This window comes from Anguilla rostrata, chromosome 6 (genome assembly GCF_018555375.3).
Source record: "Anguilla rostrata isolate EN2019 chromosome 6, ASM1855537v3, whole genome shotgun sequence".
NCBI lineage: Eukaryota > Metazoa > Chordata > Actinopteri > Anguilliformes > Anguillidae > Anguilla > Anguilla rostrata.
In genome coordinates this window covers 1,534,894-1,558,052 of record NC_057938.1, presented here as the reverse complement: position 1 = coordinate 1,558,052, position 23,159 = coordinate 1,534,894, and the positions used below count along the sequence as shown (strand labels likewise).

Sequence of the window (23,159 nt, the reverse complement as noted above, 5' to 3'; positions counted from 1 at the left end):
AGTTAACACATTACTTCAAACATACCAGCCTATTCGGCCCCCTCTTCTGAACGGGGCCTTGTCTTTTGTGTGGGCATGAAGTTTACTGTTTGATTTTTTTGAAAAGATAATTTTTTTCCGGAAAACCGGGGACTGCATGGCCCCCGCGAAAACTAAAACCTTTAATGCGTAAAACTAATTTGGGATAAAACACCCAAGAAATCAAGGTACGAATTTTGTTTTAAATAAGGTGAAATGCCGATTGGGAAAATGGGGTAAATAATTTTTGTTCCGACCGGGCCCCAGCACACAGAGAGACAGAAAAAAGATGGAGTTTGAAACTCAGATTCCAAAAAGAGAAGAGGCACCCAGGACACTGCCTGAGGGGAGAGGAGCAGAAGAGTCAGATGATGAAGGAGAATATTGAGAAGATGCCCAGAAGAGAATCATTACTTTCAGAAAAAATTGAACCATGAACAGGAGCTGGGAGCTGAAGACGCTCATTCCTGCAGGTTAAGACCGTTCACTTGGGTGGGCAGTACTCTATACAAACTGCTGTTAATGCCACAAAAATTTAAATGTATAGAATATAATATTATCTAAACACCTTTAAATTTAAACTTGCTAATATCACAAAACATTTCAAAGTTTTAAACAAGCAAAGATTTGCGGGTTCTCCTTTTTGCTGGCAAGGTTTGTTTTAAAAGTTTCTCATCATTCTAGATCACACACTGTACACATATTTAACTATGAAAAAACAGCACATTTTTTTCTTTGTCATGTTTTATATCTAAACCATGTTCAGCAACATACAGTCAGATATTACTGTGGTTTTCTACAGATTGGCTAAAGAAAATAATATTCACTCTATTTCAGAGCACAAGGGCACACAAAACGGTAAGAAACTCCATTTTCTGTAATCAGGTTAAATATCAAAGTAATTTATTAGCCCTGTGGGTGTTCAGTGAGGTACTGTGGAATGTGTTGCAATGTTCTCTCTCTATAATATTACTGCCATCATTAATAATGACTAATATAGAGGGAGGTTTTTACAATATAAAGTAATGAAATGAATATTTACCTCTAATATAAATCCCCAGAATGCTGGGAGGGATGGAGCCATTATCTTATTGAATGAAGATCTGATGTTGTGCTGATAATCTTCTATGGTAATGGAGCCACGCCCCAAAAACAAGTGACTCTGAATATTATTGCGAGCCCGGTGCACACTGGCTGATCCAGAATCATCCCAGTAGCGCTGATTGTGTGGCCAAGCACCTGGGCAATCTAAGTACAGAGTGTGGGGGAAGATGCGGGGGACTGTTCAATACAGGAGTACTGGGGGTGGGAGCTCCACATTGTCACTGTACAGGGGAATCTTCAGCATCCTTTCCAAAAATAAAAGCCAGTCAGAGTCATATTGGTCCTGTCTGGAAGAGCCCTGTGTAAGCAGCAACTCTGAAAAGAAAATGTCATAAAAGGGGAGTTTGGCTTCGGTGGCAGAGCCAAATAAGCATGTTTTGGCAAGGTTTTCCCAGTGAAAATTGCAAAGGCTTAATTTCCAGGTGCAGTGTTCAGTACACACTCAGCAAGGTCCAGCTGATGGCCAGTAATGTTAACAGGAGACGACCAGGAAGATCAGGAGGCAGTAGACAAATATCTTGTGGTCTCTAGCAAAAGAAACATTCTTGTCACAATGTTTACTTGTCCCCACACATCTAAGCCTAACTCTTTCTTTTCCATACTGCTTAAAATGCTGGTGCGTATTTTACTTGCACTACTATGGCAAAGAAAGAGTTAGGCTTAGATGTGTGGGGCTTACTGGCACTATAGGCTAAGGGTGTTAGGCTCTCCCACCCCTCCACCTGCTCCACAATGTTCAGCAGAGTAAATTCTCCCCTTAGAATAAGCAGCATGATGAGGTATCTCCATATAAGAAATAGGATTTATTTCTACAGAAAAAGAGTTCAGTATTTACACACAACAAGATGCATAAGCCTGAACTGAAGAAAACAGGGGTAGTCCCTGCTTTTATAAGCAAAAATTTTAAAAAGTGGTGTCTAAGATTATTTGTAAGCCAAATTTTTAAGTTATTGTTGGTAGAAATAGCAAACAATATTTGTACTTTGGTTTGTTATTCATTAAATGTGCATATATTAAATACATTCTTCTTTACCTAGCCGAAAATAATGGTTGCCTGATACTTTTGGGCTGTACTGTGTATTTGAGGCTATAATGGTTTTGTATAATGGTTTTGTAAAACTCAGTTTATATCATTAGGAGCCCATTGTGTCTGACGGTTTCTCTTTAGGCAGATCAGTGCTGACATCTCATTCTCTGACCCCTCAGCTCCTGTGACTCTGGACTCAAACACAGCACATCCCAACCTCTTACTGTCTGAGGATCTGACCAGTGTGAGATGGAGTGATGATAGTCAGCAGGTTCCTGATAATCCAGAGAGATTTGATGGGAGGCCATTTGTGCTGGGCTCTGAGGGATTCAGCTCAGGGAGACACTGCTGGGATGTAGATGTGGGGGATGGGAACTGGGCAGTGGGTGTGGCTAAAGAGTCCATCAGCAGGAAAAGCGCTATGAACCTGCGCCCAGCAAGAGTGTGGAGTATAGGGCTAGTGAGAGGAAAATACGAAGCCCTGACCTCCCCACATACAGCCCTCACTGTGCAGAGGAAACTCCAGAGGGTCAGAGTGCAGCTGGACTGGGACAAGGGGGAGGTGTCATTCTCTGACCCCAGTGACAACACTCCTCTCTACACTTTTAAACACTCCTTCACTGAGAGAGTTTTTCCATTCTTCTGTCCTGGTTCTCTGCAGATCCGTCCACTGAAGGTGTCTGTAAGAGTGGAATAGTGCTGCAGTAGTTCATGCTGAATGTCCCTTTGTAACCTGATGATGTCAATATTGGAATTGGTTTGTGTGTAATCAGTTGAATTGTAATAAATGCTCAGTGGAATCACTCCAGAGTGCTGCTCTTTTCCTGACCCGTCACCAGTGTGTCTCCCAGGTGTGTGATGAGGTAAGTCTCTCTCTCCAGTGCAGTATGAACACAGACAGAGACAAATTCTCCCCTCATACGCTGGGTTTGGGATCAGTTCAAACTGAATTCAGCAGATCAAGTGAGAGAAGTGGATAAGCCCAGTGCCTCCTGGGTGGTGCTGTGAACTGAGCATGAGGGAAATGTCTGTGGTCATACTCACTCTGTCCACAAGAGGGTGCTGAGGTGTTGGGTGAAGCCCTTACTCTACCAGGTGTGTGGAGTGAGAGAGCACTGGGGCTCCTATCTCACCTGCTACTCTCAGCAGTGGGGCGGTTTGTGGTTTTGTGTGATTTTGTGGATTTCTTGTGGTTAGAGGATCAGTTATAGAATAATATCACATGTTAGTGTGTGAGAGAGTGTGAGTGTGTGAGTGTGTGTGTGTTTGTGTTTGTGTGTGTGTGTGTGAGAGAGAGAGAGTATGTGTGTGTGTGTGTGTGTGTGTGTGTGTGTGTGTGTGTGTGTGTGCTCTGTCCTTCAGACTGTGACAGGTTTGTGAAACCCATCGACTAGCAGAGGAGCTTCAGCTCACCACAGTACCCTGAGTACAGAGGAGAGACTGAGTCTCAGAGCACTGCAGGGTGATCAGAGCTTTTCACTGCTTACCTGCATCATGGACCAGCACTGCATGGTCACTCATATGGTTCATATCATAGGAAAGAAAGAGCAAAAATCCATCTTGTAACATAATTTGCTATTTATTATCATCATCATACAATGACAGTTCTTTGTATCAGTATATGCGAAAAAGCAAGAGGTCTGCACGGGCATGAAACTGAAGCCTGGACCCGGCCTGTACCCAGGACTTTGAGACCCAACCCGATCAAGCCCGACTGGTACCGTCAAATCAGAAACCCAAACCTGCCCTGAAAACGAAATCGCTCATAAACACAGTTTTGCAATGCTTTGCTTGGCTGCTGTGCACTTGAGTTTTAGTAATAATTAGTATGCAGCAAAAGGCTTATTTTATTTCCATATGGGTTCGTAAACAGTAGCTGCACAGCTTATCAAAGCATGGCAGCCCATCAGCAGAGCAGTATGATAGGCTCATTAACCACTTGTCTTTCCCGTTATTAGTTATCAGGCACTGTGCACATCCAGGTTCCTGTCAGCTGGCTTACCAGGCCCATTTGCTGAGCATATCTCACTGGTTCCTTAGCTGTCTGGTCGCTAACACTAATTTTTCATTAATTGGTCATTAATTTTTCTAGGCAATTATTAGCTAGCATGGAAGCCGGTGTGACGAGATAGAAATTTGGGTCCGAGGGGGGATTTACACCTGTACCTGTCATTAGGCTAAAGGTCCCATAGGCTAACACGCTACCCAGTGCCCTGTGAGCTACTAGTGAAATAGCCACTGGGGTGGCAAAGTTTTTTTATACGTGCACTTCTATATATGTCCATTTTGCTTTTGTATCTGATGTTTTTATTGGCTGGTGTAGCTAAATGTCCAATGAGGAGACACATTCTTTGTGACTCTGTAGCATTTTTGATTATGTAATTGGCAGGAAAAAGAAGAAGGAAAAAGCACAAAATGCCCTAAGTTTGGGGCTTTATTGTGTGGATGTGTGAAAATGTTTGTGAATTCTGCCTGTTGAAATGAGGTCAGAAGGTACAGAAATGAATGTTTTTAAGAGCTGAGAGTCTGTGGTCATTGCGGTTATTCCTGTAGGGAACCCTGAAAAGTTCCAAACTCTCGGTGCTGTGTGGGGCATGCCGCCTTGCCAAGGCGTAACTTGGCGGATGGAATACCTGGCATCCCAGTGTGTCTTATAAAGTTTATTCTTTTCCCTCACGCTTTCTTGTAAGGCTTCCACTGGGGTGACTGCTTTTTAACCGAATTTTCCTCACCTTTGAATGAATTTACATTGTGCCTCAATAATAACCCTTTTGAACCTGCCCCACATTTCATTCACAGTATTGCAATCGAGAAGTTGCACCCAGTCTATACTACTTATATTTGCTCCCATCTTGTTAAAGGTGGCATGCCTAAAATGAAAAGTTCTTGACTCAGAGGAGGGCCTCTTACTTTGCCCAAATACATTAAAACAAATTGCAATGATCCCTTGTCCCAGGTGGCTCCATTACCTCTACAGAGTCAGTACACAGCACCAAATCCAGAACTGATTTCCCTCTTGTAGGCTGACTGACATACTGTGCCAAAAGGGTCATTTACAACATTTAGACATTTTTCCTCATTCTTCCTTATTTACTTTCTCCTTGTCCTGTCACCAATTCCCAATGATCAGAGGGGTAACTGAAGTCGCCTGCAGATGTCTGAAGGTGTGTGTTGTGCAGATCCTTTGGTCTACATGACACACACATTCTGAATCTATTCTGAACCACAGCTCTCTCCATTACCATGGTAACTGAGGTTTATGTTCACATATCACATTCTCCCTGTCCAAAAGCTGAACTTTGACCTTGAGGGGCGAATTGTTTTTAGGAAATGGCTACACATTGAGTTTGAAAAAGTTATTCCTTTTATTTAAAGAAAAAAGTTTATATAGTAGCTCTTGCTCATTCAAAGAGAAAAAGTCAAGATGCGTTCACCCTCTGTCCAGCACAGCAGAAAATGTTTCAGTCACGTGCTTTCATCAGTGCTGTAAGGACCTACTCTAAAGCACAGCTCTCTCCTTCAGCTTCATCAGCGCTGTAAGGACCTACTCTAAAGCACAGCTCTCTCCTTCAGCTTCATCAGTGCTGTAATGACCTACTCTAAAGCACAGCTCTCTCCATTACCTGGATCAGTGAGGATATTATAAAGAGGAATGGACTGTGGAGTCAAACTCTGAATCTGTGTTTGAATCATGTTTGTTAGGGAGGGTGTGTGCTTGTGATTAGCTTGGGAATGAGATTCAGTTTGGACTAACACACATGAGAGAGAACTGACAGAACCTGAAGAACAGGACTGGAGCAAAACTGCTGGCAGATCAGCCCACTCAGACCCCAGTGTTACAATGCTGCCCCCTGCAGGATTTGCTGTCTGATAATCAGGTGTCTCTTAACAGGAAGAGAAAAGTACGGTTTCCCACAGGTGGGCGCTTTAGTGACATCAGGGACCTTTTAACATGATTTCACTCTGTATATTTCACAAATAAAAACATTTCTGAAAATGTCGATGGAGAATAAATTCTTGACTTTGAAGACGAAAAGATAGGAGACTAATATAAAGACAGTCTTTTGCTGCAATTTTGTGTAACAACGGGAAGTAAAAGTGAAACTCAATAGCTGATTTAACAGAAGCCATTACTGAGCTCAGAACAGGCTTGAACACTCGTGGACTTAGGGAGGTGTTTAAACAAAGTAAACAAACAAACGCAAATATTTCCCTTGGCTCTCACGGGGTAAAAATAAATTAATTACTAAGACTTTTCACGAAATCGTCGACTCGTCGTGTTCTTGGTCTTGGTCTCGCTTACGTTTTCACGTCTCATCTCAGCCACGTACTGTGGAACGAAGCGATCCGTAACGAAACCCGGTTGTATGTGCCTAATTAAGCAGTAGACGTGGACCTCAGATCGCCCCGATTTCTCTCGCAGACCAAGACCTGCTACCGGGACAGAATGGCGTCCAGATCTTCAGTTCTGGAAGAGGAGCTTTCCTGTCCTGTTTGCTCTGAAATCTTCAGGGATCCGGTTGTCCTGAGTTGCAGTCACAGCTTCTGCAAGGCCTGTCTGCAGCAGTACTGGGAACAGAAGGGATCTCGGGAGTGCCCAGTGTGCAGGAGAAGATCTTCTAAGGATCAACCCTCCATTAGCATGTCTCTGAGGAATATCTGTGAGGCGTTCTTAAAGGAGAGAAGTCAGAGAGCTAAAGCAGGACCTGAAGTGCTCTGCAGTCTGCACAGTGAGAAACTCAAACTCTTCTGTTTGGATGATGATGAACCCATTTGTGTTGACTGTTTAACAGGAACACACAGAAATCACAACTTCTGTCCAAGAGATGAGGCTGCACTGAAATATAAGGTGTGTAAATAAATTATTCTCCAATTAACATAACTCACTGACAGCCTAAAATTTTAAGCAAGCTGAATATTGAATTAATACATAAATAACTGAATAGCAACAATTTCCCTCGGTTTCCCTCTGACCATTCTACAAATATAAGAACTTTATATATACAGATTTGAACAATTGAATATAGTTTGTAACTATAGCAATGTGTGTAATTTCCTACACTCACACCTGTTTACCTGGCATGTCTTGTCATAGAGGCAATGCACTGATATGTGTCTCAGTGAACACATTGTCTTTACGCAAGCTGTGACCTGAGTCTCCATTCTGGCTCCCCTCTGTCTGAGCAGGGACTCTTGTGCTGACTGTGTAGGCAGTGAAGTTTACTATCGGTCTGTGTCCTCAGTAAAGTGTGGTCATTTATTTCCAGGAGAAACTCAGGTCTGCACTGGCTCCACTGCAGGAGAAGCTAAAAGCCTTTAATGCAGTGAAACTAGTCTGTGATCAAACTGCAGAGCACATCAAGGTACTGTACTGAGGCCTTTAAATCACATTGTTGATAATGCAGCACTGGACTGTGCTGAAATGATGGTGAATTATGTTTATTCCAGAGCCAGGCCCAGCACACAGAGAGACAGATAAAGATGGAGTTTGAGAAACTTCAGCAGGTCCTAAAAGATGAAGAGGCAGCCAGGATCACTGCACTGAGGGAGGAAGAGAAGCAGAAGAGTCAGATGATGAAGGAGAAGATTGCCAAGATGACCAAAGAGATATCATCCCTTTCAGAACAAATCAGAACCATAGAACAGAAGCTGGGAGCTGAAGACGTCTCATTCCTGCAGGTAAGTCATGTGTCATATCAGGTACAGAAAAAAGAAACCGGCACACAGTTTAATGCTCCCAAAAGTGCATCAGACGAATCTGTCTTCATCAGGTGTAAAGAGTGCGGTGATCCATTATCCACACACATGGATGAATCATCCAATAGGCTTCTCTGAAATATATCACTTCGAGTACACAATCAGCCATTATACAGAAAAACATTTAAAAATTACATTAAGGTGCAGTATATATGAGGATAAGACATGAGACCACAATCGGATCAATTGAATGTAGACCTGTGTTGAATCATCGCAGACATGGAACATATAATTAAAAACGCACAAGTAAGCAATGTAAAAAGTATATACTGTATAATATATACACAGAAAAACAAAAAATATGTAATTCCAGTATACATAAAGGCTAAGAGAATACAATATAGTCCACTATGTGTCAATCAAAGTGGTCTATAAATTGCCCCATTACAAAATTGTAATATCAAATTCTTCATTTAAGCCACACTCGTTTAAACACACATGTTTTAAACTCTTGTAAGCATGAAGCATCAAGCTTTCTGCGATGACAAAAACCACAATAGCAAGTGGACACAGTACAGTAACAGACAAAATGGTAAAAAAGAAAGTAAAGTACAAAACTCAGTGCAGTTATCCAGCTAACTCTGCTATCCTGCTCTGTGATACAGGGTTTTACTCAGTGCAGTTATCCAGCTAACTCTGCTATCCTGCTCTGTGATACAGGGTTTTACTCAGTGCAGTTATCCAGCTAACTCAGTTATCCTGCTCTGTGATACAGGGTTTTACTCAGTGCAGTTATCCAGCTAACTCAGTAATCCTGCTTCACGAAGTACCCCCCTGAGCTCGCTACATAAGTCATTGGATTGGTTGCTCTCTTAAAGACTACCAGTGGGACGGCTTTGGTGTCGGCATCGCTTATGTTCGCGGGGGCTTGAGAGCAACCGTAGCAGTGGTTCTCAGTTGTGGGTCTGATTCTGTGATGTGCCGATGATCTCCCATGATGTTGACATACTCTGTGCCCTGAAGGTCAGATCTGTTCTCACTCTCTCTTTTTTCATTTTTGATTAGACTTGCTGTTTACCCAGCCTCAATAAAGATTATTGATTGTGTGTATTATTGTGTGTATGCATGAAGTCGTTTAATATTCTCCAAAATATTGTTATTGTATTGATAGAATTGTCTGAGTATTGGTTGTAGTAATAAAAATTCACTCTTCTTTTTCACTTATTTCAGAGTTACAAAGATTTGGAGAAACGGTATGTAAACTCCAGCCTTTCTCACTATTTAATCTTTTAATCTCCTCTTCCTTTCTCTCTGATCAATTTAAATGTGAGGTAGTTTACAAGTACTGTAGAATTGGAACAATGATGAGTCAAATCGGACAGAAAAATTCCAACTAGAATCTAAAATTCAGAACGACAAGCATTATCGTATAAAATTATACAATGACAATGCTTAGCCTAAACGGAACATGATGATAATGGCTAGTCAATTATATTTATGATATCCTCCGCAATGCTCATGTGAGTGTGTGTCCCTCAGTGGGGTCGGGCTGAGCCATTTTCTTATTGAATGAAGATCTGATGCTGCTGCTGATAATCTTCTATGGTAATGAAGCCACGCCCACAGCACAAGTGACTCCTGAATATTATTGCAGAGCCCGGTGCACACTGGCGGATCCAGAGAAGGTCTCAGGAGCGCTGATTGATGTGGCCAAGCACCTGGGCAATCTGAAGTACAGAGTGTGGGAGAAGATGCTGGGGACTGTTCAATACAGTGAGTACTGGGGGCAGGGAGCTCCACATTGTCACTGTACAGGGGTAATCTTCAGCATCCTTTCCACAAACTGATAAAGCCAGTCAGAGACATATTGGTCTTGTCTGTGTAAGAGCCCTGGAGTGAAGAGACTAAGCACCAGTCCTTAAAGTCACTGACGTTTACAATAAAACGCTGTTTCAAGAATGATAACGTATTTTAGGGGAAGGACAGGCTTTGCACCCTCTTACAATGATTATAAAACATGGCACGTATACAAATATTATTAACTTCTGGTGCTTCTCTCACACATGTATCTAAGACTATAATGATTGTTTTTTGTGAAACCAAGGCGATTTTATTATTGAGTGCTCATTCTCTCTCTCAAATTCAAAATCCTTTATTGGCCTAAAATGCATATGCAAATATTGTCAAAGTGTACATACAGAAATATGTTACAACGTGAACATAAATTGAACAGAACAATTGCTATGTCTAACTGTGATAACAATTACAAATAATAATAATAATAATAATAATAATAATAATAATTCCAAAAAAGAATCTCTGTTGTCTCCTCTCCTATCTAACAGTGACCACATATACGTTCTTCTTTTGATAACCATGTATTCCGGTTACTTTTGTCAATTGCAAGTGTGAGGTCACTGCCTGTACTTGGTCAGGATCTGTCTCTGCTTTGTACCTCTGAAAGAGAAGAGATACTTGGCTAATGTGTTGTCTCTTTTTAGGGTCTGATATCAATCTACTTTTTTTGTGTTTTGACTATGTGATCCCAATATTTCAGATAAGAGATTTTGATCTTCTTCTTAACTTGGATTACTCTGATTTGTTGGTAAGCAGTGCTGGTATGAAGCTGGTCTGTGTTTTGTGTTTATTGGTTAGTTTTACTACTGTCAAAACTATTGAAGATTTTAAACCAGTTATTCAATAGAACAATTTTTGAAGTTTTGTTTATATGGAATATAGTGCTCTTTGAGCTTTTTCTTTTAATGCATCATTCACTGCTATGGTAAAGCCCCCTGATGCAGTAATGTTCGGACCAAGGTGGGTGTAATTTAGGGTGTGGTCTAAGGTTGGTGTAATTTAGGGTGTGGTCTATATATATATATATATATATGTATATTTGGAGGATCATTACTTTTGTCTTTTTTAAGTTTACTGTCAGGGCCCAGTTCTGACAGAAATCCTCCACCAGAGCTAAGTTCTCCTGACCCTTCTTCAGTAGGTGACAGGAAAACCAGGTCATCTGCGTAGAGTAAGAATTTTACTTCTGTGTTGTGCTCTCTCTCTCTCTCTCTCACTCACTCACTTGCTGTAACAGTTGTTTTTGTGAAACCCAGGTTATGTGATTAGAAGCAGAGCTGTGGTGGAGGGTAGACGCCGTTTATCCACCTATTTAAAATGAGGCGCAGTCTTTCCTCACTGTTTTCTGTTTTTAGAGCGTTAATTAACCCTTTACGTTGATGCAGTTTTCCTAGTTACGATAATGCTTTATTCTTTTAGGTTTTCTACATCTCTTAGAGACTATCGTCATTGTATGAGAGCGACATGTCGGACATTGTGCCATGACGCTTCAAAACATTTCTTGTGTCCATTTTTATTACCATTGTTCCTGCCAATCCGACTGTTCAACATTGAAATAGGCTTATTGCGTGTAACTGTCTATGTAGCCTAGTTTACTGCACATGTGGCACAAAATCCTGAAACAGATCAGCCCATAGACCGTTTTTATTTGAAATTATTTGAAGCGTCATGGCTCAGACAAACACAGAATCTCCCAGAATCTCCACCCCCCCCCCCCCCCCCCCTCGCCAAATCCGGAGCGTGGCTGTGAGGCGTGTACCCACTGAACTGTATAGTTTATACAGTTCATTGCATGTACCCCCCTTTTATGTGGTGAAGTAATATTTCGGCCCTGATTATCCAGATGTTTGGCATAGCCAGCTACCCTGACATTAATAAGTTGGCTGTGGTGGCTGGCTTGTTAATGCCAGAGAGCAGGAGGAGATCTAGCGGTAACGTTCGCCAACTAACGACCACACATCAAAACAGCGATCTGCTAAGTAATATCCACCACAATGCATATTTTCCATTCAAACGGCATTTTATTTCAATATAGTATGATATATTATGAATGTGGAAAACACTCACCCGAGCTCCAGAGTGGAGGTAACGATGCCAGTGTTAGCTTATTGGCTAAGTTAGCCTTCCAGCTTGCCAGATACTGCAGAGAAAAAAAACAAATAAATAAAAGTTCTGTGCTCAAACCATTTAAACATTGCTATTGGCTTAAATGAATGAATAACACTACATTGTGTTAAGACCGCATTAACCCTTTGATTCCCCCTTGGGTAGGGGCTGGCCTGTTCAGTTCTTCTGTTCAGTTCATTTGGTTTCATATAAACTCTGTGAATGTAACATTTTTGATTTCCATTTGTTTCTGAGGCTGTTCAAACTAATTTTTTTCTGATTGTTAATTCTGATGCCAATGATAATTTCACCTTTTTACTGTTTTTACTTGTATTACTGACAGAAACTTGGAAAGCATCAAAAATTGTTGATTTTTATGGATTGCTTGCAATATTCATATTCATACTGAAAACAGATTATTTTCCCTTAGTATTATCGATGTAAATTGAATATAGACCACATAATTTAGGGGATTGGTGTTATTTAATTGAGAAAGTTTGAGGGAACATGTTATGAGCAGAATTTGGGCAAATTGATTTTAGAACATTTAGGTGTTTTGAGCAGGGAACACATGGCATGAATTTATCCTGCCAAGTGTCTGAATTGATCTGAAGAAGGGATTAATGCTTCCCTGGGGCTGATAGTGTTTAGATTGTCCATCTTAAAAGAGCGTTGGTTCCTTTATGCTCTGCGGGGTTAGCTCACAGCGTGCTTATGTGCCAGGACGGAAGATGACCAGGCCCAGAGTTTAACCGCCTTCTTTTTTTAAAATTTAATTTATTTTTTTTAAATGACTACAGCACTGATTAGGAGCCTGTTGTATCTGATGGTCTCTCTTTGTGCAGATCAGTGTTGACGTCTCATTCTCTGTCCCCTCAGCTCCTGTGACTCTGGACCCAAACACAGCACATCCCAACCTCTCACTGTCTGAGGGTCTGACCAGTGTGAGATGCTGTGGAGAGATTCAGCAGGTTCCTGATAATCCAGAGAGATTTGATAGGTGGGGTTGTGTGCTGGGCTCTGAGGGATTCAGCTCAGGGAAACACTGCTGGGATGTAGAGGTGGGGGATGAAGATTACTGTGTGGTAGGTGTGGCTAAAGAGTCCATCAAAAGGAAAACGGACTTCACACTGAGCCCAGCAGGAGGAGTGTGGAGTATACGGCAAATCAGTGGGAAATACACAGCCCTGAGCTCCTCACCTACAGCCCTCACTGTGCAGAGGAAACCCCAGAGGGTCAGAGTGCAGCTGGACTGGGACAGGGGGGAGGTGTCATTCTCTGACCCCAGTGACAACACTCCTCTCTACACTTTTAAACACTCCTTCACTGAGAGAGTGTTTCCATTCTTCAATCCTGGTTCTCTACGAATCTGTCCACTGAAGGTGTCTGTAAGAGTGGAATAGCAGTCACTGTGGGATTGTGGGTAAAAATCATCTGAAGAAAGAGGACTGTATTTACTTGCTTCTGAGCAGGTTTAATGCTTGAAAGGGCGCTTTTGTAGTACGGCTATTGTAAGTGTATGGTTTGTGTGTAATCGGTTGAGGTGTAATAAATGCACCAGTGGAATCATACAAAATTCTCTTTCAATATTTTATTTAATCTTTAAAAAATATATAGATCCATTTTTACAGCAGTTCTCAATGAATGTAACTTCATAACCTCATGATGTGAATGTTGCAGTAAATACATTGGTTTGTGCGTAATAAGTTGAATTGTAATAAATGCACCAGTGGAATCACTCCAGAGTGCTGCTCTTTTCCTGACCCTTCACCAGTGTGTCTCCCAGGTGTGTGATGAGGTAAGTCTCTCTCTCCAGTGCAGTATGAACACATACAGAGGCAAACACACCCCTCAAAGGTTTGTAAAACCCATCGACTAGCAGAGGAGCTTCAGCTCACCACAGTACCCTGAGTACAGAGGAGAGACTGAGTCTCAGAGCACTGCAGGGTGATCAGAGCTTTTCACTGCTTACCTGCATCATGGACCAGCACTGCATGGTTACTGATGGTCCACATTACAGAAAGAAAACAGCTCAAATTCATCTTGGTCTGGCAATGCTGTTAGCCAGGTGCTGTAGCTCATTGACTCAGAGAAGTCTGATTCCTCCCCTGTGGTCACTCTTCTGTTTGAATCAGACACTCAGGCAAGCTGTGAAAGGGCCCTGGAAGTGCTGGCCAATCAGCTGCACACAGACCTCAGCTGCACAATACTGCCCCCTACTGGATCCCCTCACTCTGCCGCTCTGGTGTGTCCAACAGGAAGAGGGAAGCAGTTCTCACAAGCTGAGTGCAGCACTTTGAGTGTGAATAGAAAAAATGGTTCATTATGCAGCTATTTTAAAAATCTGCGTGCGGCAACTTTCAAACTGAACTGACGAAGAAACGACAGCCAAAGTTCAGTGTCAGGGAGAATTCCTGTTCACTGTAGCCTGTGTGAAAACTAAAACTACCACCTTATTTGGTTAAAAAAAAAAATTCTAATCAAATCGATGCATTAAAAAGAATTGAGACCAACTATACGCTGCATTTCAAGCATTTCAAGGACAAAAACGAAAACGTGAATAAGTAGAAAATTGTGGAGCGGGGGAGGGGTAGGAAACCTGGAAATAACCAACGCCAGGTGAGGTCACAGTGTGATTATATCTGAAGAGAAAACCTGTTTTGCCTGTAGTTCATACCTACCTACTCTTATCTGTAAATCCCTCCCCTGGATCTGGGTGTAACTCTGTACTAAGATTTCTAGTTCTATTAGTTGGCATAAGACGTGCTCTAGCTCTGAGACAGAATGGCGTCTGGATCTTCTCTCCTGGAAGAGGAGCTCTCCTGTCCTGTGTGCTCTGAAGTCTTCAGGGATCCTGTTCTCCTGAGCTGCAGTCACAGCTTCTGTAAGGCCTGTCTGCAGCAGTACTGGGAACAGAAGGGATCTCAGGAGTGCCCGATGTGCCGGAGAAGATCTTCTATGGATCCACCTCCCTATAACCTGTCTCTGAGGAATGCCTGTGAGGCGTTCTTAAAGGAGAGAAGTCAGAGAGCTAAAGCAGGATCTGAAGTGCTGTGCAGTCTGCACAGTGAGAAACTCAGACTCTTCTGTTTGGATGATGATGAGTTCATTTGTGTCGACTGTTTAACAGGAATGCACAAAAATCACAGCTTTTCTCCAGTAGAGGAGGCTGCACTGACACATAAGGTAAGTAAATAATTATCTTATTTAAACAGCCCAAAAAGAATATTGAATTAATAAAACTGTCAGTTAAATAGTTAAATAACAACAATTCCTTGCTAACTATTTGACCAAATTGGAAAAACACCATATAATGTGTATTTATTGACTGATTCTCAGATGGAACAGTAAAATTAATACCGTTTGTAACAATAGCAATGTGTGTTATGTTCTGCAGTTATGCCTGTTTACCTGGCATGTCCTGTCATGTGCTCATAACAAAGGTCACCACACATCAGCCAGCTAAAAGGCTAACCCCGTGCTTCTCAAATAAAGCAGTGTAAGATCGCAGAAGGAAACAGTCTGGAGCAGGGGGATGCAAAATGAGCCCATTAATAGAGCAAAATAAAACCAACGTGCTTCGACACTGCTGTGTCTTCACCAGAGCACATTGCTCCACATTCCTGTTATACAAGCCTGTGACCTGAGTCTCCATTTGGGCTCCCCTCTGCCTGAGCAGGGGCTCTTGTGCTGTCTGTTTAGGCAGTGAAGTTTACTGTTTGACTGTTTCCTCAGTAAAGTGTGGACTCTGTCATTTCTTTCCAGGAGAAACTCAGGACTGCACTGGCTACACTGCAGGAGAAGCTAAAAGCCTTTAATGAAGTTAAACTAATCTGTGATCAAACAGCAGCGCACATCAAGGTATTGTACTGAAGTCTTTAAATCACAGTGTTGAAAATGCAGTACTGGATTGTGCTGAAATGATGGTGAATAATGTTCATTCCAGAGCCAGGCCCAGCACACAGAGAGACAGATAAAGATGGAGTTTGAGAAACTTCAGAAGTTCCTAAAAGATGAAGAGGCAGCCAGGATCACTGCACTGAGGGAGGAAGAAGAGCAGAAGAGTCAGTTGATGAAGGAGAAGATTGATAAGATGACAGAAGAGATATCATCCCTTTCAGAACAAATCAGAGCCATAGAACATGAGCTGGGAGCTGAAGACATCTCATTCCTGCAGGTTAGTCATGTTATAATCACACATAAAACATATTTATCAATTTACTCAAACAGGAATATATTACATTGATACAGTTTTAATAGTCTGAGTATTGGTTATAGTGATAAAAATCACCTCTTATTCGCCTATTACAGAGCTACAAAGACGTGAAGAAACGGTATGTGACCTCCATCCTTTCTCTCTAGTTAATCTTTTAATCTCCTCTTTCTTTCTCTGTTCAGTTTAAACGTGAGGGGTAGTTTACAAGTACTGTAGCATTTCAGCAATGATGAGTAAAATTGGACCAGATGGAAAAATTCAAAAACAAATGTTACATTCATACCCAAATGAGTTATCAGATTAGATGACACAATGATTGCATTTATATTATGTTAATTATAATGATTCATATCGTTATAATTAGTAAAACATCATTATAATCATGATACAGATGATAGGTAATCAATGATAGAATACAAATAGCCTCCCTCCTGTTAGTGTGTCCCTCAGTGGGGTCGGGCTGCTTCATATCTGGCAGCCAGTGGGGCTGTGTGGCAGAACGCTGGGAGGGATGGAGCCATTTTCTTATAGAATGAAGATCTGATGTTGCCGCTGATAATCTTCTATGGTAATGGAGCCACGCCCACAGCACAAGTGACTCCTGAATATTATTGCAGAGCCCAGTGCACACTGGCGGATCCAGAGAAGGTCTCAGGAGCGCTGATTGATGTGGCCAAGCACCTGGGCAATCTGAAGTACAGAGTGTGCGAGAAGATGCTGGGGACTGTTCAATACAGTGAGTACTGGGGGCAGGGAGCTCTGCGTTGTCACTGTACAGGGGGAATCTTCAGCATCCAGTCAGAGTCATATTGGTCCTGTCTGTGTAAGAGCCCTGGAGTGAAGAGACTGAGCACCAGTCCTTAATCTCACTGATGCTCATAATAATATTACATTACAGGCATTTAGCAGACGCTCTTATCCAGAGCGACTTACAAAACTTTTACATAGCATTTTACATTGTATCCATTTATGCAGCTGGATATATACTGAAGTAATTTCGGTTAAGTACCTTGCTCAAGGGTACAACGGTAGTGTCCTTACCCGGGAATCGAACCTGCGACCTTTCGGTTACAAGCCCAGTTCCTTACCCACTGTGCTACACGCCGTAATATGCTGCTTCAAGAGTGATAACTTTAGGCGAAGGACAGGCTTTGCACCCACTTACGATGATTATACAACATGGAACATATGAATATATTATTAGCTTTTTGTTCTGGTACTTCTCTCACATGTATCTGAGGCTATAATGATTGTTTTTGTGAAACCCAGATTATAGCATTAGGAGCCCATTGTGTCTGATGGTTTCCCTTTGTGCAGATCAGTGCTGACGTCTCATTCTCTGTCCCTTCAGCTCCTGTGACTCTGGACCCCAACACAGCACATCCCAACCTCTCACTGTCTGAGGATCTGACCAGCGTGAGACGCAGTGATGAGAGACAGCAGGTTCCTGATAATCCAGAGAGATTTGATACGGGGCAGTGTGTGCTGGGCTCTGAGGGATTCAGCTCAGGGAGACACTACTGGGATGTAGAAGTAGGAGATGAGGACTGGGTGGTGGGTGTGGCTAAAGAGTCCATCAGCAGGACAGGGCCTGTGTATCTGTGCCCAGGAGGAGGAGTGTGGAGTATAGAGCAGCAGAGTGGGAAATACGCAGCCCTGACCTTCCCACGTACAGCCCTCACTGTGCAGAGGAAACCCCAGAGAGTCAGAGTGCAGCTGGACTGGGACAGGGGGAAGGTGTCATTCTCTGACCCCAGTAACAACACTCCTCTCTACACTTTTAAACTCTCCTTCACTGAGAGAGTGTTTCCATTCTTCTGGTTTGGTTCTCTGCAGATCTGTCCACTGAAGGTGTCTGTAAGAGTGGAATAGTGCTGTGGTTTGTGGGCAAGGATCAGGTGAACAGACTGCTTCTTTCACTTTGACATGATTAATGAGTATCTATGCAGATAAATATCTTTTACAGTATTTTATTTAATTGTTTAAAAAATAAAGATCCATGTCTGCATGTCCCTTTGTAACCTCATGATGTCAATGTTGCAGTAGAATATTGGTTTGTGCGTAATAAGTTGAATTGTAATAAATGCACCAGTGGAATCACTCCAGAGTGCTGCTCTTTTCCTGACCCGTCACCAGTGTGTCTCCCAGGTGTGTGATGAGGTAAGTCTCTCTCTCCAGTGCAGTATGAACACAGACAGAGGTAAATACTCCCCTCATATGTTGGGTTTGGGTTCAGTTCAAACTCACATGAGCTGATCTGAGATCAGCTGAGACATACTGATTAGCTAAGTACCCTGCTTGTGCTGTGAACTCTGAGAGTGAGTTTGCGATTTTCACCTGAGCTTGATAAAACCGGACCAGTACCCGAGGGTTTGGGTCGGTTCGGGTCCTAATTCTGCCTGTTTCTATTGGGCTGGTTGGGGTTTTGCTCTTTGTAGCTGAGCCTTTATATTTTGAGCACAGAGCGCTGTGTGAGCTGGATGGCAGTTGTAGGCCAGCGAGTTTAAGCTGAGCTCTGTGAGTGACAGAATGGACGCCTCAGAGCAGGGGAGAAAGAAGTTATAGTCAGGGGAGAATGAAGTGAGGCAGCAGCCATCGAATGGAGAATCCCATGTCTGGACAAACTTTCACACGGTTTTTAATCGAGCTGCAGACGAAAGCGTGTGGTTCATAAAATGTGAATTCTGTGATGCCCTGCTTAAGTATGGGAGCCGTGAAACAGGAGCATCAGCGTTATGACAGTATAATGCACAAGCCTGCCACTGTGCACCATCAACCGATCTGATCCAGACATCAATCACACCTTTTCTGAACAGAACATCAGCGATACCCCAAACCACGGCGTGTCTACTGCACTGATGCACTTATTAAAAGTCAGGGTCAAACCAGGTTCAGCTTCCAAAACGCTGCAACACGCGGGCTCAGGTCAGACTCAGGCTGAATAGAATGTGGGCTCATGTTGGGTCAGGCTGAAGTTTTTGGGCCCGTTTCAAGCTCTAGTCTGAGAGTGAGGGAAATGACTGTGGTCATACTCACTTTTTCCACTAGAGGGAGACTGAAGCTGTGCTGAGGTGTTGTCACCGTATTTATCGATGACGTGAAGCCGGTCTCCCTCAGTTTTGGACAGGTGTGTTCAGGTGGTCAACTAACTGCTGTTTTCAGAATTTCTCTGGAAGCCACTGAGGAGGACTACAAACTATTAATCCGATGTCTCAATTTAACTTATGTTTACTTATTTAAAGATATCAGACATATTAATTTGATAAGTGATAAGCATGGCGTGAAATAAAAGAATGAATTAAAAATATCAAACATCAAACCAATATCAAAATATTAAAACATTTCTGACACGACTGCCAGTGAAAATGGAGAAATAAGAATACAATTTCTTACTCCCTTCACAGCCACAATCAAATTTCGAAAATATGTTGCTCATTTTGCTTCTGTCAGCACATGCTAAAAACACAGCATTTCCCCGTGCCAATACACATCCTTTCATCAGTACATCTTCTTATTCTTTGTGTATGTCATGCTTTCATGATGTATGTGCTTATTCCTTATACTGTGCATTTGCATCATAGTTTGTGTCCGTGAACTCTAAGTGAAGTTAGGTCTGTGGTACTTATTTGTTTAGCTTTTACATGTCCGACCAAAACAGGCAAACACATCCGGCAACGTTCGTATTTCCATGTCTGAATGTGGCAGAGCTCCGTTTTACAGCCAGAACACCTCGTTCTCTGTCTGGCGAAAAATAATGGTCGCTCTGTTTTACTTTTTCTTATTTTAGTTTGTTGTTTTAGTTTATTGTTTTTGCCTGGAACCCGGTGGGCTGGGGAAGGGTGAAGATGTTTGTTTATTTCATTTTGTGTGGGTGCGCTCTCTCTCTCTCCAAGCGGCAACCAATGATGTTTCCCGGCACCTGCCTCATCTCCCTCCCAGGGGTGTCATGCTGGCATGTGACCGTTTTGGTGCCAAAACTCGAGAGGGAGCGGTCTCGGTGTTAGCCGAATCAGCCTTCGGTTTAATACTGGGGTGGGAGGTGTGTGGCATTCAGTACACCCCAGAAGCAAATTGGTCTCAGCTGCGCACCTGGGTTGCGTTAGCTAATCAGCACAGGTGTTTAAAGGTGTGTTTCTCCTCACAGTTTGGTGCTGAGACAGGGAGCACACACCGAGAAGAGTTTTTGAGTTTTGTTTTGTTTTCGTTCTCAGAAAGGAATGGTTGGCAGTTTTTTAGGAGCTGCCCTGCATTGGAATTTTCTGTTTCTGCTCTTCTCTGTGAGTAACAATAAAGTGTGCGTAACCTCTGACTTTTGGTGCCTGTGTCGGTGTTTCTGTAGAGTAAGCGCTGCATGAGCAGTTCTCCAGTCACACTCCGAGCACTGTGCTGCGTTCCTAAATAAGAGGTCTGCCATTTACAGAAGTCCTGCAGACCCTTCGGTCTGCATGGCACACACATTCTGATCCTATTCTAGACCACAGCTCTCTCCATCATTTTGCTAACAGAGGATATTTATCACAGATTGTTTTATTCCCTCCAAAGCTGAATTTTGACCTCGTGTGGTGAACCGTTTTTAAGAAGTGGCTGCACGTATTGGAAAAAGTAAATCTTTTTTTCTTTTTTTGGACTTGCTCTATTAAAGACACAAAGTACAAGAGGCGTTTGCCCTCTGTCCAGCACAGAAGCAAATGTTTCAGTCACACGCTGTAGATGAGTTGACCAGAAGAGGATGGGTTCCCCCCTTGAGCCTGGTTCCTTTCCAGGTTTCTCCCCATCTGCCACAGAGAGTTTTTCCTTGCTGCTGTTGCTTTAGGTTTGCTCCTGAGGGAGTTTACGCCTGGGTCTGTCCTCTGGTTGCTACTGTAGCATACTGTAGTACTGAAGCGTATTGTGACAATTTTTTTGTGAAATTTGCTATAGAAATACATTTTGATTGATTGATTGATTGAGCTGTTCTAAAGCCCAGCTCTCTCCATTACCTTGATAACTGGTGATAGTATGATACTACAACGAGTAATGGATTGTGGACACAAACTCTGTATTTGTGTTTCAATAATGTTTGTAAGGGAGGGTGTGTGCTTGTGATTCGCTGGGGAATGAGATTCATTTGAATTAACGCACATGAGAGAGAACCTGAAGAACAGGGCTGGTGTAACTGCTGGCAGATCAGCCACTCAAACCTGAGTGGTACAATGCTGCCCCCTGCTAGAAGTGCTGTTTGATAATCAGGTGTGTCTAACAGGAAGAGCAAAGTAAATTTTCTCACAGGTAAAGCTTTAGTTACATCGTCAAACTTTAAAAAAAATTCTAATGTATGTTTTCCAGAAATTAATGAATTTCAGAAAAAAAATGTATGGGAGGGAAAAACAATGCGAGACTGAGAAGAACAGAGATTTGAGAGGAGGTTTAAAGAGGCTTTTTTACCTGCCGATTGAGTAACAGCAGTAAGTGAAACTGAAACTTAAGCTACTGGATTTAGCAGAAATCATTACTGAGCTCAGATCAGACTGAGACAGAATGGCGTCTGGATCTTCCCTCCTGGAAGAGGAACTCTCCTGTCCTGTGTGCTCTGAAATCTTCAGGGATCCTGTTCTCCTGAGTTGCAGTCACAGCTTCTGTAAGGCCTGTCTGCAGCAGTACTGGGAACAGAAGGAATCTCAGGAGTGTCCAGTTTGCAGGAGAAGATCTTCGAAGGCACACCCTCTTGCTAACTTGTCCCTGAGGAATGCCTGTGACGCTTTCTTAAAGGAGAGAAGTCAGAGAGCTAAAGCAGGATCTGAAGTGCTCTGCAGTCTGCACAGTGAGAAACTCAAACTCTTCTGTTTGGATGATGATGACCCCATTTGTGTTGACTGTTTAAGAGAAAAACACAGAAATCACAACTTCTGTCCAATAGAGGAGGCTGCTCTGAAATATAAGGTAAGTAAATCCTTCTCTTTTTAAAAACTGCAAAGTACAGAACAATATATTCACTAATAATTAACTGACAACCTAAAATTTAAAAGCAAATTAAGTCTGTCAGCAAGGTGAGGATTAATTTAAATATTTTTTATTTTCTGAACCCAGCAGTTTTCACCGTTAACATACTTATTTGACATCTGGCTTTCTGAATACCGAACACAGGGCATCAACAGCTAAAACACCTCACTTACCCAACATGTAAAATACATTAATTTAATTCAATTTGGTAATTATTATCAAAGAAAATAATTATCAAATTGCCAAATTCATTGATAGGCAAAGCAAACTGTTTGGATTAACCTTTATCAAAATGTACAACTCACACCCAGATGAAAATTAAGAAATGTATTAAATTACAACAAATATTCACGTCCCAATCTATAGACGAAGCTCAGCTACCTTAAAACAATTAACAAAGGCTACAGACATGGATATCACACAAGAAATGAATGAGAGAAGATACCAAACCACAGCTTTTGTCCAAAAGTAATCCAAAATGCTGAAACCAAAAGACAGCAGAATAGCCCAGAGGAACCAGAGATGAAATTTAGAATGGCAGACCTAGATGCAGGACTTAGATGCCCACTTCCAACTGTTACCAACTACGTCCTTCCAAGTTTCCCAAACTGACTTAACTCAAAGAAAGCCAGAATATTTTTAACCAGTGAAAAAGCGGAGGTGGCAGGGGCATGGACTCACAGATGTACACTTCAGAGAGTAACCCCCCAGGTCCTGCTCTGTCTTATCTCCAGGCTATGCTGGCTGAGCACTTTCACTAATAATTAACTGACAACTCAGGCACTTAAAAAGCAAATTAAGTCTGTCAGCAAGGTGAGGATTAATTTAAATATTTTTTATTTCGAACTCCAGCAGTTTTCACCAAGTAACATACTTGTTTGACTACTTGAATACCGAACACAGGGCATCAACAGCCAAAACACCTCACTTACCCAACGATAAAATACATTCATTTCCATTCAATTTGCAATTATTAGTCAAATAAAAATAATTACTAAATTGCCAAATTCATTGATAGGCAAAGTGTAAACTGTTTGATTAACTCATCAAATGTACAACTCACACCCAGATGAAAATTAAGAAATGTATTAAAATTACACAACATTCACGTCCAATCTATAGACGAAGCTCAGCGACTCAAACAATTAACAAAGG

At 42.1% G+C, this 23,159-nt stretch overlaps 3 protein-coding genes across 6 annotated transcripts in view; all 3 read left to right on the top strand.

Moving 5' to 3' along the window:
* Positions 1-13,547, top strand: part of LOC135257811 (E3 ubiquitin-protein ligase TRIM35-like) — a 36,244-nt gene extending 22,697 nt beyond the window's left edge. For 2 of the 4 annotated variants that reach the window (XM_064340961.1, XM_064340960.1), the window contains exons 2-6: positions 7,417-7,512; positions 7,598-7,828; positions 9,077-9,099; positions 9,501-9,619; positions 12,689-13,547. In XM_064340961.1, the coding sequence (XP_064197031.1) occupies positions 7,417-7,512; positions 7,598-7,828; positions 9,077-9,099; positions 9,501-9,619; positions 12,689-13,212 (993 nt within the window). In that variant the 3' untranslated portion in view covers positions 13,213-13,547. Of the gene's footprint in view, positions 1-5,994; positions 6,999-7,416; positions 7,513-7,597; positions 7,829-9,076; positions 9,100-9,500; positions 9,620-12,688 lie in introns of those variants that run through there. The other 2 variants (XM_064340963.1, XM_064340962.1) reach the window with 2 other exon arrangements.
* A 114-nt stretch (positions 13,548-13,661) lies between these two features.
* LOC135257834 (E3 ubiquitin-protein ligase TRIM35-like) lies at positions 13,662-18,125 on the top strand. Its single transcript, XM_064340998.1, has 5 exons — positions 13,662-14,995; positions 15,575-15,670; positions 15,756-15,990; positions 16,615-16,761; positions 17,377-18,125. Exons 1-5 carry the CDS (start codon positions 14,594-14,596, stop codon positions 17,895-17,897), a joined length of 1,401 nt encoding a protein of 466 aa, XP_064197068.1. The 5' UTR covers positions 13,662-14,593; the 3' UTR covers positions 17,898-18,125.
* A 3,035-nt stretch (positions 18,126-21,160) lies between these two features.
* The window catches only part of LOC135257916 (E3 ubiquitin-protein ligase TRIM35-like), a 14,332-nt gene continuing 12,333 nt past the window's right edge, over positions 21,161-23,159 (top strand). Inside the window, exon 1 of the mRNA XM_064341133.1 lies at positions 21,161-21,944. Within this exon, the coding sequence (XP_064197203.1) occupies positions 21,543-21,944 (402 nt within the window). The 5' untranslated portion in view covers positions 21,161-21,542. The remainder of the gene's footprint in view (positions 21,945-23,159) is intronic.

Bases quoted from the DNA above. Each gene is read 5' to 3' on its own strand.
- LOC135257834 (XM_064340998.1), top strand. From the start codon at position 14,594: ATGGCGTCTGGATCTTCTCTCCTGGAAGAGGAGCTCTCCTGTCCTGTG. The intron at 14,996-15,574 runs GTAAGTAAATAA...ATTTCTTTCCAG, and splicing joins AGGCTGCACTGACACATAAG to GAGAAACTCAGGACTGCACT. The intron at 15,991-16,614 runs GTCATGTTATAA...CCACGCCCACAG, and splicing joins CATCTCATTCCTGCAGGTTA to CACAAGTGACTCCTGAATAT.